Source organism: Aotus nancymaae, unplaced genomic scaffold (assembly GCF_030222135.1).
Source record: "Aotus nancymaae isolate 86718 unplaced genomic scaffold, 86718_ANA_hifiasm-v0.15.2.pri h1tg000006l, whole genome shotgun sequence".
NCBI lineage: Eukaryota > Metazoa > Chordata > Mammalia > Primates > Aotidae > Aotus > Aotus nancymaae.
The window spans coordinates 75,309,623-75,325,695 of NW_026988417.1; the positions used below are offsets into that span (position 1 = coordinate 75,309,623).

Genomic DNA, 16,073 nt, shown 5'->3' on the forward strand with positions numbered 1-16,073 from the left:
TGCCCTCGGTTGGCTAGTGCGGAGCCGCTGGGGCGGCCGCTGCTACCGACTAGCACGGCGGCCGGGCTGCTCCGGAAAAAGGCGGATTGCGCCCGGCGCTGGGTGCTGAGGCGGCGAGCGCGCTCGCCCGCCGCGCGCACGCGTGTTTTGTCCCCGAGCTGGCTGGAACCAGCCGAACAGGAAGCGGGTGCGCGACGGCCCCTCCGGGCAGCGCCGCGCGGGCGCCTCTTCCGCTGTGGCCCCAGGCGCGCGGGCCGAGGGGGCGCGGCGGGCCTCCCCAGCAGATCGGCCAAAGCCCGGGCCCAGCGCGACCTCTTTGGCAGGCTGACGCCGGGAGGAGGGGCGGGGGCTGGCCAGATGACTGTATCTATGCAAAGTAGGAGGCGGTGGGCGGGGAGGGGGCTGGGTACAGTAGAAGGCAAGGGGCACTCACATCCCCGGCGCGCCACTCGCGTGGCTCCCGTCTGCACGTGCCCCGAGCCTCTCCAGCTCGCTCAACCAGTCTGCGGAAGGCGCGCTCGCGTACCCAGCTCGCGCTTTCGCTTCTTTGTTCCCGCCCACGCGAGGCCCATTTTGACGGATAGCGTTTGAGGACCGACGGCGGCCAATCGGCGCTGGCGCCTTCACCCTGCCAGCCCCGCCGAACCCAGCGAGGGCCGCCCCTTTTCCTGCCCACGTGGTCTCGGGCTCCTTCCCAGTACTGCTCACGAGTTTAGTGCTCCTGGGCGGCTGCCTTTTCCAGTTCCAGTTCCAGGTGTGCAGAGGTGTCCTCTCCCCACGCGTGGCAGGCTGCACTTGGTCGCTGGCTCCGAGATCGCGCTGGGCCATCGGAAGCCCAGGACAGTACCGGGGGCCGCACAGCGGGCGCCGCCGCCTTCCGCCCTCCCCAACAGTAGGCCGAGTCTGGCAGTAGCATCCGGAAGGGAAATGGTCGTGCTTTCGGTGCCCGCCGAAGTCACTGTGATCCTGTTAGATATCGAAGGTACCACAACCCCGATTGCTTTCGTGAAGGTGAGGGGCGGAAGTGAGCAGGGATGTTACTTTTACTTAAAAACAGTCATTTTTTTCTAAGTATTGCAGGCCTTGCATTAGAGACGAGGGTTAGGAGAGGCGGCGTGGCTTTGCCTCTTCCGTGGAATCGGGAGGAAAGAGAGAAAGCCTGCGGCAGCTTGCGGGAATGCTTTTCCTCGCGGCACTAGCTTCTCCCTCCCCCGCCCTTGCTCTTGGTTGGATCCAGATGGGTGGGAAGGGATGGAAGATGACGCTAAAAATCGCCGAGGAGCAGGTCAACCCGGGCGGGGTGTGACGATGCAGGCCTCCTGGCCCGGCAGGTGAGCACCCGGTCGCTTCTGCAGGTGAGCGCAGCCTTTCTGGTCCTTCGGGCCTGGCGTGGCGGTGGCAGCGATTTAATGGTCCTTGAAGCTTCCAGTCTTAAAATGGAAAGATGAAGTGTTAAGATGACTTTTCAGGTGGCCCCGGTGTCGGGCGATCGAGGTTCCTCTTCGCCTCTTCCCACTCTTGCTGTTAGTTATTATTTTACTCTATCAGGCTCTGTGGTCCACAGCACTGATTTTTTTTATCTATAGGACACGTCTAGATTCTGTTCACTTTCCTCAGAAAAGCATACAAACTTGAAGCTCTTACCCAGAGCATTCCTTCTAGGATGTCACTATGAACCAGCACTTGTCTGCACCTAAGCTTACAACTCTGTGTTATAGCGGATTACTTCTTTATTCTTTGCCTGTTAGAATAAGTAAATATGAAATGTTACTTTAATTTTTGAGAGAATTCCTTGGGCCTGGCCTTTTTATTTGGCTCCCTGAGGTTTGAGAATTCATTGCAGATAGAAGTACTTCTTAGAGGTGCTTGCATACACAGTAATAGTCGAGATATACAAAGTATATTAAAAGTAGAAAACATCCATCTTCCAGGAAACTGAGCACTTTGGGTTTTAAATTCAGTTTTAGTTTTCATTTTTAAAAGAAATTACCTGTGAATTTTTTGTGTGTGTGTGTTTGTTTTTTGAGGCAGTCTCACTCTGTTGCCCTGTCTGCAGTGGAGTGTAGTGGTGCGATCACAGCTCACTACAGCCTCGACTTCCCTGGGCTTAAGGTATCCTCCTGCCTCAGCCTCTGGAATAGTTGGGAGTGAAGGGTGAGCCACCATGCCTGTCTAATTTTTGTAATTTTTTATAGAAAGAGGGTTTCACCATGTTTCTGAGGCTGGTCTGTAATTCCTGGGCTCAAGTGATCTGCCCATCTTGGCCTCCCAAAGTGCTGGGATTACAGGCATGAGCCAAGGTGCCTGGCCTGAATGAGTTTCTTGATGTAGGTTATAATATAAAATCCATGTACACTTTTAGGACTCCAAACATAACAACCACTTAAAGCTTTCCTAGAAGAATCATAGTACCTTGACATCTTAGTATAGGTTCAGAAGAAATCGAGTTCAGCATTTTCTCCACTTTTTTTTTTTTTGAAGCAGAATCTCGCTCTGTTTCCCAGGCTGGAATGCAGTGGGGTGAACTCAGCTCACTGCAACTTCCACCTCCCAGGTTCAAGCGATTCTTATATATCAGCCTCTTGAGTAGCTGGGATTACAGGCATGTGCCACCACGCTTGGCTAATTTTTTTATTTTTAGTAGAAAGAGTTTCACCAGGCTGGTCTTGAACTCCTGACCTCACACGATTCACCCACCTCAGCCTCCCAAAGTGCTGGAATTACAGGTGTCAGCCACTGCATGGGGACTTTTCTCCACCTTTTGTTTTGTTTTGAGACAGAGTCTTGTTCTGTCTCCCAGGCTGGAGTACAGTGGCGCAACCTCTGCCTCCTGGGTTCAGGGGATTCTGGTGCCTCAGCCTGCGCTAATTTTTGTATTTGTAGTAGAGACAGGGTTTTGCCATGTTGACCAGGCTGGTCTGACCTTAGGTGATCCGCCCTTTTTGGCCTCCCAAACTCCTGGGATTACAGGAGTGAGCCACCACGCCTGTCCTTCCCCACCACGCCTGGCCTTGCCCACATTTTTAATCACACCAGAGACCGCTGTGGAAAATTTCAGGACAAATACTGATGATTGTATTAATTTCCTTTTTTTTTTTTTCTTGGTGACAGAGTAACCACTTTGTTGGTTTTCAGAGATAAAAGGAGTCCTCATTTTTGTAGTTTATAGTTAACAGCTCAACTTGTTCCATTCTGGCTCTCTCTTGCTTTCTACTGTCATCAGGAGACCGGGGTAGGGACAGGAGAGGTAGTGATGTGGCATTAGATCATTAGATTCTACCATTTTTGAAGGTAGATTTGAGGAATAAGATATTGCATACAAATCAATTTTGCAACAAAACACAATACTCCTCCCCCACCTTTTTCCCCAAGGGTCCCTTCTGCTGGATGACATTATGAGCCACTTCTTGGAATCTTTGTGTCTGTGGCAGACTCACTCTGAGATCTGAAAATAAAAATGTCTTAGTTGCCTAAATAATTTTTTCCAAGTTTGACACCAGGCAATGTGCAAATTCAGTGCCAACTGCAGAAGAATGATTCAGGGATCTTGTTTAAAGGATAATTTCTTGTGCCCTGTCCTATAATAATATCTATTATTAGTTATTAATATTGTTAACCTATTATCTATTCTATTATAATTTGTTAGACGTGAATTTATCAAAACCATTGTTCCTAAAAGTATGTTTAAAAGAAAGGTCTGTGTGGATGTTTATGGTAATTATGTAAAAAAGGATTCCATTAAATGTACTTTTGGGAAATGCTAATCAGAATGAGTTCAATAGATTTCTTTCTTGCATGATTTCTCAACACCTTTGGTATCATACATATATACACACATATATACTACGTGAGATTTCAGGAGAGTGACATTTCACAAATCTACTTGAACAAAAAATTTCTAGTAGAGCATCTCAGTGACAATCTTTTAAACACCTTTTAAAGAGATGCTGAGTTACATTCTTGAATCTGAGCACGGAAAGGTTGAGCATGGGAGTTGAAAGATAATCTTGGAGCTTTAAATTCAGAGTAGGTGTGTGAACTTGTAGCCCTTCTTCCTGTGGAATGATGAAAGGAAACATTGAGTACTATATACAGGCAGTACTCAATCTTTGACTCATTCTAAAAGACTGTGAGGTGTGTGTACTGTCTACATTTTACTTAGTATGAAACTAAGGCTCTGAAAAGTTGAACAAGATTCCTGGATTCGAACTCAGATTGTCTTATTCATAAAAACTCTTATTTTTTCCATTACTGCACTAAGCCTCAGAAATGGGACCCTAGCGTTTGTCCTGTCTCCTTTGCTTGGCTGCTGTGTATGTTAAATGACACAGTATGAGAGCCCTTTCATCAATGTGAAGTACTATGCTATAAAAGTATATGGTAACAGGCCGGGTGCTGTGGCTCAGGCCTGTAATTCCAGCACTTTGGGAAGCTGAAGCAGGTGGATTGCTTGAGGTCAGGAGTTTGAGGCCAGCCTGGCTAACATGGTGAAAGCCAGCCTCTACTAAAAATACAAAAATTAGGCCAGGCACAGTGGCTCATAATCCCAGCACTTTGGGAGGCCGATGCGAGTGGATCACTTGAGGTCAGGAGTTCGAGACTAGCCTGGCCAAAATGATGAGACCCTATCTCTACTAAAAGTACAAAAACTAGGCGGGCTTGGTGGCGCACGCCTGTAATCCCAGCTACTGGGGAGGCTGATGTGGGAGAATCGCTTGAACCCGGGAGGTGGAGGTTGCAGTGAGCCAAGATCATGCCATTGCACTCCAGCCTGGGTGACAGAGCGAAACTCCGTCTCAAAAAAAAAAAAAATTTTTTTTTAAGTATACATAACAAATTTCAGTTTATACTACGTCTTTGTGTCTTGCCTGAGGACATGGCAACTTATTGGGAGTAGAGCCGCAGCAGAGCCCAGTTTTCCTTAGATGTTCCCACTACATCTAAGTCCACTGCCACCATCCCTGCCGTTTACCACAGGACACATGCCTCTGGTGTTTGTTCTTTTTCGTTTTTGTTTTTCTGAGGCAGGGTCTGGCTCTGTCACCTAGCTTGGAGTGCAGTGGCACAATCACAGCTCATCGCAGCCTTGACCTACCAGGCTCAAGCAATCCTCCTACCTTAGTCTAGCTAGCTTATTTTTATTTTTTTTTTTATTTATTTTATTTTTTTTTGAGACGGAGTTTCGCTCTTGATACCCAGGCTGGAGTGCAATGGCGCGATCTCGGCTCACCGCAACCTCCGCCTCCTGGGTTCAGGCAATTCTCCTGCCTCAGCCTCCTGAGTAGCTGGGATTACAGGCACGCGCCACCGTGCCCAGCTAATTTTTTGTATTAGTAGAGACGGGGTTTCACCATGTTGACCAGGATGGTCTTGATCTCTTGACCTCGTGATCCACCCGCCTCGGCCTCCCAAAGTGCTGGGATTACAGGCTTGAGCCACCGCGCCTGGCCCTACTATTTTTATTTTTTTATAGCAATGAGGTTTCACAGTGTTGCCCAGCTGGTCTCAAACTCCTGGGCTCAAACAATCCTCCTGTCATAGACTCCCAAAGTGCTGGGGTTATAGGCATGTGCCACTGTGCTCAGCTCATTTTTTTTTTTGAGATGGAGTCTCGCTCTGTCACCCAGGCTGGAGTGCAGTGACGCCATCTCAGCTCACTGCAACCTCCGCCTCCCAGGTTCAAGCAATTCTCCCACCTCAGCCTCCCAAGTAGCTGGGATTACAGGCACCCACCACCACGTCCAGCTAATTTTTTTGTATTTTTAGTAGAGACGGGGTTTCACTGTGTTAGCCAAGCTGGTCTCAAACTCCTGACCTTGTGATCCACCCACCTCAGCCTCCCAAAGTACTGCAATTACAAGCCTGAGCCACTGCACCCAGCCTAATTTTTAAATATTTTTGCAGAGATGGGGTCTTACTGGGTTGGTCAGGCTGGTAAAGCATTTTTAGAAATAGTGAATTCATTTTTGATTATTTAACAGTGCTTATAATAATTTATGTTTTCTTACATTCTAATAATGTATTTTAGAAAATAATAATTGGGGAATGTTGCAGTTGACATCTTTCTTATGAAAACTGCTATATTATGGTCTTTGTAGGAAGAGAGCTTGAAGTCTGATAGTTATATCCCAACTTTGGTTAAACGTCCATTTGATAAGTATTATTACTTCTACTGTTGCCAGCATGGAGAAATGTATGATGCGCACTCTGCCTTCACTGTGAAACAGCTAGAAGACAGCCTACAAGGAACAGCAAACTGGAAGCTTTTTTCTACCTATACTATTTATTACTGACACCAGTAACTATAATAGGGTCACTTTCCCTATCTTCATTCACTCAGTCTGTAGCGTTAGGCTTTTTCATCTGCAAGGATGGGGTACTATGCCTTGTTTATAACGATGGTGATGAAGGTTAAATGAGATGGAATGTAAAGGCCTTTGAAAATTATGAAGTCCTATAGAAACACTGATTATAATGCAGGAAGCATCAGACTGGAGGAAATAGGAAGTGCTTGTGAAGGAAGGATTAGTAAGGAAAAGAGGGAACTTAAATTTACTGAAACCCACCATGCTCCCAGTAACTTCCACCATGGTTACTCCCAGTTACTTCTGCTCCTTATTGCCCTAGCCAGAAATACATTAAAATTAAGACGCAGAATATTGTTGATCTCTAAGAATTTGTGAAAGCACTGGAATGGCAGATAAGTAGTAGTTGTTAGGTTGGTAAACAACTACCCCCTCTCCCCAACCCAATTGCTTAGGGCAGTGTTTCCTAACTACATTCATGGTAGTATGTGAGAGGATTTTTGTTGGCTCAGCTTGAAACAAGGGGAGGGGTCTTTGGAGAATCACTGTCTTGCATATATCAAGAGGTGCATAGAGGCTAGCCTTAGCCTTGGTGCCTCATGCCTGTAATCCCAGCACTTTGGAAGGCCAAGGCAAGAGGATTGCTTGAGACCAGGAGTTCAAGGCCAGCCTGGGCAATGTCCTCATCTTTACTAAAAATCAAAAAGTTAGCCAGGTGTAGTGGCATGTGCCTGTGATCCTAGCTACTCAGGAGGCTGAGGTGGAAGGATCACTTGAGCCCGGGAGGTCAAGCTGCAGTAAGCCATGATCGTGTCACTGTACTCCAGCTTGGATGACAAAGTAAGATCCTGTCTTAAAGAAAAGGTGGATAGAAAGCACCTCTGGCCTCTACTGGGAGGAAACTGTCCCACCTAGCTGGGAGGGGCCTCACCTAGGATTCAGGAGACCTGGGCTGGCGACCACATGAGCCCTAGACAATCTGCTCACCCAGCCACCTGTTAGTTCCCTAAAGCTGGTACTGTGTTGTTCATCCTGCTGTCACACAGAACATGTCATCTTCATCATTGGAACCCAAAGAATCTGCATTAAGTAAATAATTTAGGCTGGGCATGGTGGCTTACGCCTCTAATCCCAACACTTTGGGAGGCAAAGGATCACTTGAGTCTAGGAGTTTGAGACGGCCTGGGCAACATAGCAAGACCCTGTCTTAAAAAAAAATTTTAAAAAAAGAAAGCATCTCTGGCTTTAATTTCTGTTTCCTTATTCCTCTAGAACCTTCAGTATTATGGCACTAGCATAATCTTTCCAGCCTAATCCTTCTTTCCTTTCTCTCACATTTAATTGAATACCTGTCATGTTCCAGGATATGCTCGGTATCCAGAGTCCTTATGACCCAGCTGCCAACCTCAGGGAGCCTAGAAAGGAAGACAGTTACATAAATAGGTTACCTCTGCACAATCAAAGTCCTCAGTAGTTTCCCATTGGCTGTGAGATAAGATTTCAACTCCCAAACTCTAACATTAGGTTTTCCAAGTTTCTATCCCTCTGTTCCTTTACACTTTCATAGCTGAACATGCACATTCCAATCATGCCCTTTCTTGCTGCCACGATTCTTCCAGTTTGGAATGTTAGACCTTTCTCTCTCCCAAGTGTGGGGCCCATGCACTCATTAACTTTAAAAAAAAGTATTTATTGTGCTAAGCTGTGGGAATATGGAAGTAAGACCTACCTCTGCTTGCAAAGGACCTATTTAAGCAGAAATTTTAAAGTCCTTTCTCTTCCTCCTCTGCGCTCATTGTCAGTATCATGTGTAGTATTTGCTACTGGAGCCAATAGCTGACTTGTGATGTTGGATGTGTGTCCTCTTTTCCAAGCTATATGGAAGGGACCAGAGCCTCACACGGTGCTTATACATCAGGCATTCTGTACATGCTGGGTGATGGTGATATGATGCATTCCAGAATGGGTGTGGGAGGGACTGGGATTCAGTTTCTTCCATACTCTGCAATCCTTGCTATTTCAGATTTCCTCAGGGTGGGACTTTATTATAGTTGAACAATTTAACTGAGAGTGTGTCTAGAGTGGCATTAGAATTTTCATTGACTCAACACTTCTAAAATTTACAAGTTTTAGATGATGAAACCAGCTGATAATGGAAATTGAATGTCATAAAAGAGAAAATTTTATTAATGAAATTAAGATAAATAATGAAATATGTTTTTCTATAGAAACTTGCATCAGTTAATGTAAGACTAGAGGAAAGGTTTTCCTACCTCATACCCCAAATATTTCTCCTAGAAAATTAGTTTGCCCTGATTATAAAATTGCAGACAAAGAAGAATATGATACAGAGAATGAAAGCCCTAATATGCCCCTACCACCCAGAGGTGACCATTAAGAGTTTGGTGAATATTCCTTCTGATTTTTTCCCTAGTTACACAGTAAAGTCTAACAGATTGACAGATATATAGTCAGACTGATTGAGTGAAAGGAGTTGGGCATGGTGGCTTACACCTGTAATCCCAGCACTTTGGAAGACTGAGGCAAGGAGATTACTTGAGTCTAGGAGTTCAAGACTGGCCTGGGCAACATAGGAAGATCCCATCTCTCCAAAAAATAAAAAATTGGCTGGGCATGGTGGCATGGTGGTGTATACCTGTAGTCCCAGCTACTCAGGAGGCTGAGGTGGGAGGATCACTTGAGCCCAGGAGGTAGAGGCTGTGGTGAGCTGTGACTGTGCCACTGCATTCCAGCCTGGGTGACAGAGCTGGAATGCAGTGGCACAATAAAAAATAAAAATAAAAAATTTTAAAAGGAGCACTACTTTTAAGCTATAACCCCTATTTTTTAAATACATAGGCTGGACTTTATCTTGCTCATATAAACTTTTAAAATGATAACCCTGTGTTTAGCCTGAAAAGCACTTATTCTTTGTCTGATGGGTCTTAAAATTTTATGTCCTTATAACTTACCCTATGTCACCACTCCACTAAAAGAATACTCTTTTTTACAATAAAAGGTTATTTTTGTATGAAACTTTTGGATTGCACATTTATCAATTAATTTGATTTTCAAAATTGATTTTGGTGGAGGTGCAGGTCAGAAGCGGAGTGGAAACCAACCTGCCCTAGTCCTGTTGCACCCGTTTTCCCATCAGCTTACTAAGAATTGTGTGGAAAGTTGGTAGCTTTATCCTCAGAGGCCCTCCTGGATCATCTCGGGACCTTTCCTAGGTGACACCATTTCAGGAAAATGGGTTTCTTTTCAAAGACAGAATGTCTTTAGGACAGAAAGGGATTGCCTTCTAAGTATGTGCATGAAGGGTTCATTTCTTAGCTTGATTTTCTTTCCAACGATTCATGATGTGACCTTCTAACAAGTTTCTTAAGTCTAAAAAGTGGGGACCTGATACCCTTTTACTGAGTAAAGAGAAAACTGAGACATGCAGTTTGGAAACTAATGGTAATTTCAGCATTGAGACCTTGGTGGGACTTTGGAGCTCACTACCAGACCGATATTTGACAATTAAGCTTGTGTATACTTACTCTAAGAGGTTTGCTAATTCCCTGGGCTGGCCTCATATGGGGCCAAGTCATTAAGTTCAGAAAGCTAATTAGATCCCTTTGATGGGGGGTGATCAGATTCCAGGGATCTGACTCTACAAACTCAAAAAAAAAAACAAAAAAAACACCTGATTGATAAACTACAATCCCAGGTTAATTTGTACTTAATCTTTATGTGCCTCTGAAAAATGGAGGAAATAGTAGCACCTATATCATATGGTTATTATGAAGATTAAAATGACATTATTCAGGCCATGTATTATCAATAAGCTGAGTAAATTTTGAGTTCTTGGCAATGGCAGTGGTGAGAAGTGATTGAATCTGAATATCTTCTGAAGGTAGAGCTGATGGGATTTGCTGATGGATTGGTTGGATGTGGAGTATGAGAGAAAGAGGAGTCAAAGATGACCCTAAGGTTTTTGGCCTGAGCATCTAGAAGGATGGTGTTGTCATTTATTGCGATGTGGAGATGTAGGGGGTAGGGAGGAGGATTAGGGATGGAATCAAGAGTTTGCTTTCAGATGTGTTTAGTTTGAGACGCTTAATAGACATCCAACTGGGGATATTGGGTAGGCTTTTGGAAAAGGTCCAGGATAAAAGGTAAGAATTTGGGGATCATTAGCATAAATGGTAAAGTTATGGGATTAGATAAGATCACGAAGGAGTGATTATAGGTAGAAAAGAGAAGTGCTTGTCATAGTAAATGCTCAGTAAATGTTGGCAGTTACTCCCATTACTGCTATAACTACTTGGATTATTATTGCTGTTACTTTATAGGAAATGTTACAGAACTGCCGGGTGAGCCATAATCTCTCATTTTCTTATGAAACCTCTTTGAGGAATCAAAGCTATATTAGAAATTTCCATAGAGGATATGCTGTCAAGATCCTGGAGTGAGTAGTGCTCCTAGTCATTCACCTGTGAGAGCGGGATGGCTTCAGGTGTTGGGATTTGATGGGCCTGGGTTTGAGTCCTGGCTTTACTCTGCACCAGCAGTGAAATCTCTTTGAACCTGTTTCTTCATCTTTGAAAAAGGGTTTACCTTGCAGGGATGTTAGGCAGATTCAAGGAGATGAATATGAATGCCTTCCTTTCTCCTCCACTGTTAAGGACTAGGACTCTGGGCCAGTCAAGTTTCCTCTCTGGAATTCACTGGAGATAATGGAGATACTCTGTCTCTTTTGTGCTGCTTCTTAAAACCTTACTCCAATTACTAGCTCTTTTGTGATGATAACCATCCCTTGTTCAGTGTGATTCATTGCACTTAATTAGATAACAGTGTATCTTTCGTTAATTATAATTTAATCTGCTTAATAGGATTATCTTTTGTCTTATCAGCACCGAATTGATTAATTCATTTTGAAGGCACATGTGAAATCTGATGTTCATTCTACATCCCTAGTATGGGTCCAGCCTTGATTACCCCCATGAAGACAAGGACAGTAGGATTATTAACTCCTGAGACCATGTGGCCCCATGTGGCAGCTAGAACACAGAAACTTCTTGATAGCTCCTTCTATGGTCTTCAGGAAGCCTATCTGAGGAGCAATTCTAATACCACAACTGCTGAAACTATCTGGCAGATGGTGTGGACCACCCCAAGAGGTAGTAATTCTCATTGTTAGAAGTATTTAAACAAAGCTTGGTGTATTAGTCTGTTCTCATGCTGCTAATAAAGACATACCTGAGACTGGGTAGTTGATAAAGGAAAGAGGTTTAATGGACTTAGAGTTCCACACGGTTGGGGAGGCCTCACAATTGTGGTAGGAGACGAAGGAAGAGCAAAGGGACGTTTTACATGGTGGCAGGCAAGAAGGCATATTCAGGGGAGCTCCCCTTTATAAAACCATCAGATCTTGTGATAGTTATTTACTCCCAGCACTTTGAGAGGTTGAGACGGGAGGATCACTTAAGCCCAGGAGTTTGAGACCCACCTGGGCAACATAGTGAGACTTTATCTCTACAAAAAGGAAAAAAAAAAAAAAAAATCAAAACAATACATTTAAAAAACAAAAAAAAAGCTAGTGTATTAAATTCCCCTAATATTATTACCACAGATACCTGACAGTAAATATATATGGGAAAACTACCCGGAAAGTCTAACTTTAACAGAGAGAGAGGCTAGGGGGCAAGATCATCAAAGTAAGTGACTTTGAGCCAGGGAAGAAAAGTGGCTCAGCACAAATATGGTCTTTCTTCAGTTTGATCATAGTATAGCTGATTCACTACAGGTGCTGATATAGCTGTAGTCTCTTGCAGTCAGTCTAGTCATTCTGATTGGAATTTGGGTTTTGCTAAACTGGCTATTCTTGTCCGTTGCATTTAGTTTCCCCTAATTTTATTCTCTGGATAAACAGCCTTTAATTATTTGTTTTTGTAGGGGGTGGTTTTATTTAAAATGCTGTTGGCTGGCCAGCATGGTGGTGGCTCATGTCTGTAATCCCAGCAACTTTGAGAGGCCGAGATAGGCAGATCACCTAAGGTTAGGAGTTCGAGACCAGCGTGGCCAACATGATGAAACCCTGTCTCTACTAAAAATACAAAAATCAGCTGGGCATGGTGGCATACACCTGTAATCCTAGCTACTCTAGAGGCTGAGGCAGGAGAATCTCTTGAACCCGGGAGGTAGAGGTTGCAGTGAGCTGAGATCGCGCCACTGCACTCGAGCCTGGGTGACAGAGCGAGACTCTGTCTCAAAAAAAAAAAAAAATACTGTCTGCAAATCTATGATTTTTTTTAAACACTTAATTTTGCTAACTTTTTACACTATTAGGGTTATACATTTTTATTGTAGAAAGAGATAGGCAAAAAAGTTTCTTTTAATGCCATAACCCAGAGAGAATCTTTGTAAACATTTAAAGTTCATGTTCTCCCATGTTTTGTTCAGTGTGAGAATATCCCCCCAAATAGGATTATGCTCTACATACTATTTGTAACCTGTTTTATTACTTATTTTGTATGATGTGATTTATATTTTAGGAACCATCAAGCCACTTAATTTTGTTTGTTGTTGTTGTTGTTGAAACAGTCTTGCTCTGTCGCCAAGGTTGGCATGCAGTGAGTAGTGTGATCTCCGGCTCACTGCGACCTCTGTCTCCTGGGATCAAGTAATTCTCGTGTCTCAGCTTCCCAAGTAGCTGGGATTACAGGCTTGGGCCACCACACCTGGCTAAGTTTTTGTTTTTAGTAGAGATGGGGTTTCAACATGTTGGCCAGGCCGATCTCAAACTCCTGACCTCAAGTAATCTGCCTGCCTTGGCTTCCCAAAGTGCTGAGATTACAGGCATAAGCCCCCTCACCCGGTCCCATTTCTCTAATTAGAGAATAAAAAGGGAAAGAAATTTAAGTGGGGTCGGGCATGGTGACTCAACATCTGTAATGCCAGCACTTTGGGAGGCCGTGGTGGGATGATTACTTGAGTCCGGGAGTTTGAGACCAGCCTGGCTAACATGGTGAAACCCCATGTACTAAAAATTCAAGAAATTAGCTGGTGTGGTGGCCCACCCCTGTAGTCTCAGCTACTCAGGAGGCTGAGGTGGGAGGATCACCAGGGCCCAGGAGGCAGAGGTTGTAGTGAGCCTAGATCGTGCCATTGCACTTCAGCCTGGGCAACTGGAGTGAGACACCGTCTCAAAAAAAAAAAACAGGTAGCCCACCGATATTGTCTTTGTGTTGTTTAAATTTTTTTCAAAAAAATTTTAAGTTTTAAAATACTATAAATCATTTGTGTTGTATAGTTCCCTTGGAAGACTTCTGATTGATGATTGATTGATTGATTGATTTTTGAGACAGAGTTTCACTTTTTTTGCCCAGGCTGGAGTGCAGTGGCTCGATCTCTGCTCACTGCAACCTCCGCCTCCCGGGTTCAAGTGATTCTCTCACTTCAGCCTTCCTAGTAGCTGAGATTACAGGCTGGTGCTACCATGCCCAGATAATTTTTGTATTTTTAGTAGAAACAGGGTTTTGCCATGTTGGCCAGGCTGGTCTTGAACTTCTGACTTCAAGTCATCCGCCTGCCTCAGGCTCCCAAAATGCTGAGATTATAGGCACAAGCTGTCACGTCCAGCCTTGGAAAGCTTTTAAAGTAGTTTCTTTGTGTAGCTGTACTCTCAGCACTATTTTTTTTTTGAGAGGAGTCTCACTGTCACCCAGGCTAGAGTGCAGTGGCACAATCTCTGCTCGCTGCAGCCTCTGCTTCCCAGGTTGAAGCGATTCTCTTGCCTCAGCCTCCCTAGTAGCTGGGACTACAGGCGTGCGCCACCATACTCGGCTAATTTTGTATTTTTAGTAGAGACAGTTTCAGTATGTTGGCCGGGCTGGCCTCGAACTCCTGACCTCACGATCTGCCCGTCTTGGCCTCCCAAAGTGCTGGGATTACAGGTGTGAGCCATCGCGCCTTGTCTCTTGGCACTGTTCTTAGGAGGCACCTTTTATTACCCATTTTCTTCCAAGGAGATGAGTAAATATAACAACAGTTTGATTTTTATTAATTTTATGAACTTTTCACTAAAACAACCACTTGACCATAAAGCATATCCATATTTGAACTTCTAAACATTTACAAGGCAACTTCCTTAAATAGATGTTCAAAATTTCATGGCCCTTACGGTGCTCCTTCAGTAAGCTATCACTGAGCTGTGGAGGGTAATAACAATTGCTGCTTGCACAGTATCCCCTCTAACATCTAGTGGAATTTAATCATATTCCCCTGCAAGGCAAATAACTCTAGTTCTATAGCCTTTTGTTGTATGTACTGCTAAATCATAACAACTCCATGCCTGGTGGAGTAAAAATATTCGCACATTTATTTGTAGAATCCTGGGCTTATTGTAGTATATTTGTCATATTATAGTATTCTGAAATTATCTGTAAGTGGATTATAACTGAAGTTAAAATGTTTATTGTCGATGGGCACTGTGGTTAATGCCTGTAATCCTAGCACTTTGGGAGGCCGAGGTGGGATGATTGCTTAAGCTCAGGAGTTCAAGACCAGCCTGAGCAACGTAGTGAGATCTTGTTTTTACAAAAATTGGTTTTTAAATTAGCAAGGCATAGTGGTGCACACCTGTAATCCCAGCTACTCAGGAGGCTAATGTGGGATGATCATCTGAGTCCAGGAGTTCAAAACAGCGGTGAGCTATGATTGCCACCACTGCACTCCAGCTTGGGTGTCAGAGCAAGACTGTCTAAAAAAAAACTTACTATATATGATAGCACATGCCAGACTATTTTATAAGCAACTTGAAGGCATTGTATTTATCTTAGAGATACTCTCAATAAGTATGTTGAAAGAATGGATAAAATTTTCACAATTTAGTTGATTATTCCATTACGTACTTTTATTCAGTAACACTTTTGCACTAAAATGGTACAGTCTGCTAACATGTTGACTGCAAATAATTTTTTCTTTTTTTTTTTTGAGTAGGGATCTCACTCTGTCACCCAGACTGGAGTGCAGTGGTACAATCATAGCTCACTGCAGCCTCAACCTCCTGGAGTCAAGGAATTCTCCTATCTCAGTCCTAACAAGTAGCTGGGACCACAGGTGTGCATCACCATGCCCAGCTAGCGTTTTAATTTTTTATGAAGACAGGGTAGTCTTGAACTCCTGGATTCAAGTATCTTCCTGACTTGACCTCCCAAAGTGCTGGGATAACAGGCATGAGCCACCATGCCCAGTGGCAAATAATATTTATAGTCCAGATGTCATACTAAATTCTAGCTTCATTGTCTAGCTTTGTGTGATGACTCAGTACAGTGGGGCATTTTATAGATGAGGAGAGAGGCACATTGGATGATCAGGAACTCTAAAGTAATCTCCAGCTTCTAAAGCTGTTCCCCAAAGTTCAGTATTGTTTGCAAACTTGCATCTTTTATTTCCTTGAGGTCTCTGAGAAGAATGGCTGTGGTTCATACTCCCAGTGTCCTGTTCTCAGTAGGTCCTTAGGAAAGTTGAATGAATAAGTTGGTTGTGCTTGTGATTTATCCCCTGAGAACTTTGCTGCTATTGTTTATCATGAAATTTAGGTGATCCTTGCTCAGTTTAACTGCCTGTGCTGGAGAATATATTAAGAATATATTGCCAGGCACAGTGACTCATGCCTGTAATCCCAGCATTTTGGGAGGCTGAGGCCAGTGGATCATTTGAGGTCAGGAGTTTGAGACCAGCCTGGCCAACATGGTGAAACCCTGTCTCTACGAAAGG

At 44.1% G+C, this 16,073-nt stretch overlaps 1 protein-coding gene across 2 annotated transcripts in view; it reads left to right on the top strand.

Annotated features, from left to right (window-relative positions):
* The first annotated feature begins 670 nt into the window (after window positions 1-670).
* ENOPH1 (enolase-phosphatase 1) overlaps window positions 671-16,073 on the top strand; it is a 32,629-nt gene continuing 17,226 nt past the window's right edge. Inside the window, exon 1 of one of the 2 annotated variants that reach the window (XM_012446982.2) lies at window positions 671-1,011. In XM_012446982.2, coding sequence (XP_012302405.1) covers window positions 928-1,011 — 84 coding nt within the window. In that variant the 5' untranslated portion in view covers window positions 671-927. The remainder of the gene's footprint in view (window positions 1,012-16,073) is intronic. The other variant, XM_012446983.2, reaches the window with a different exon arrangement.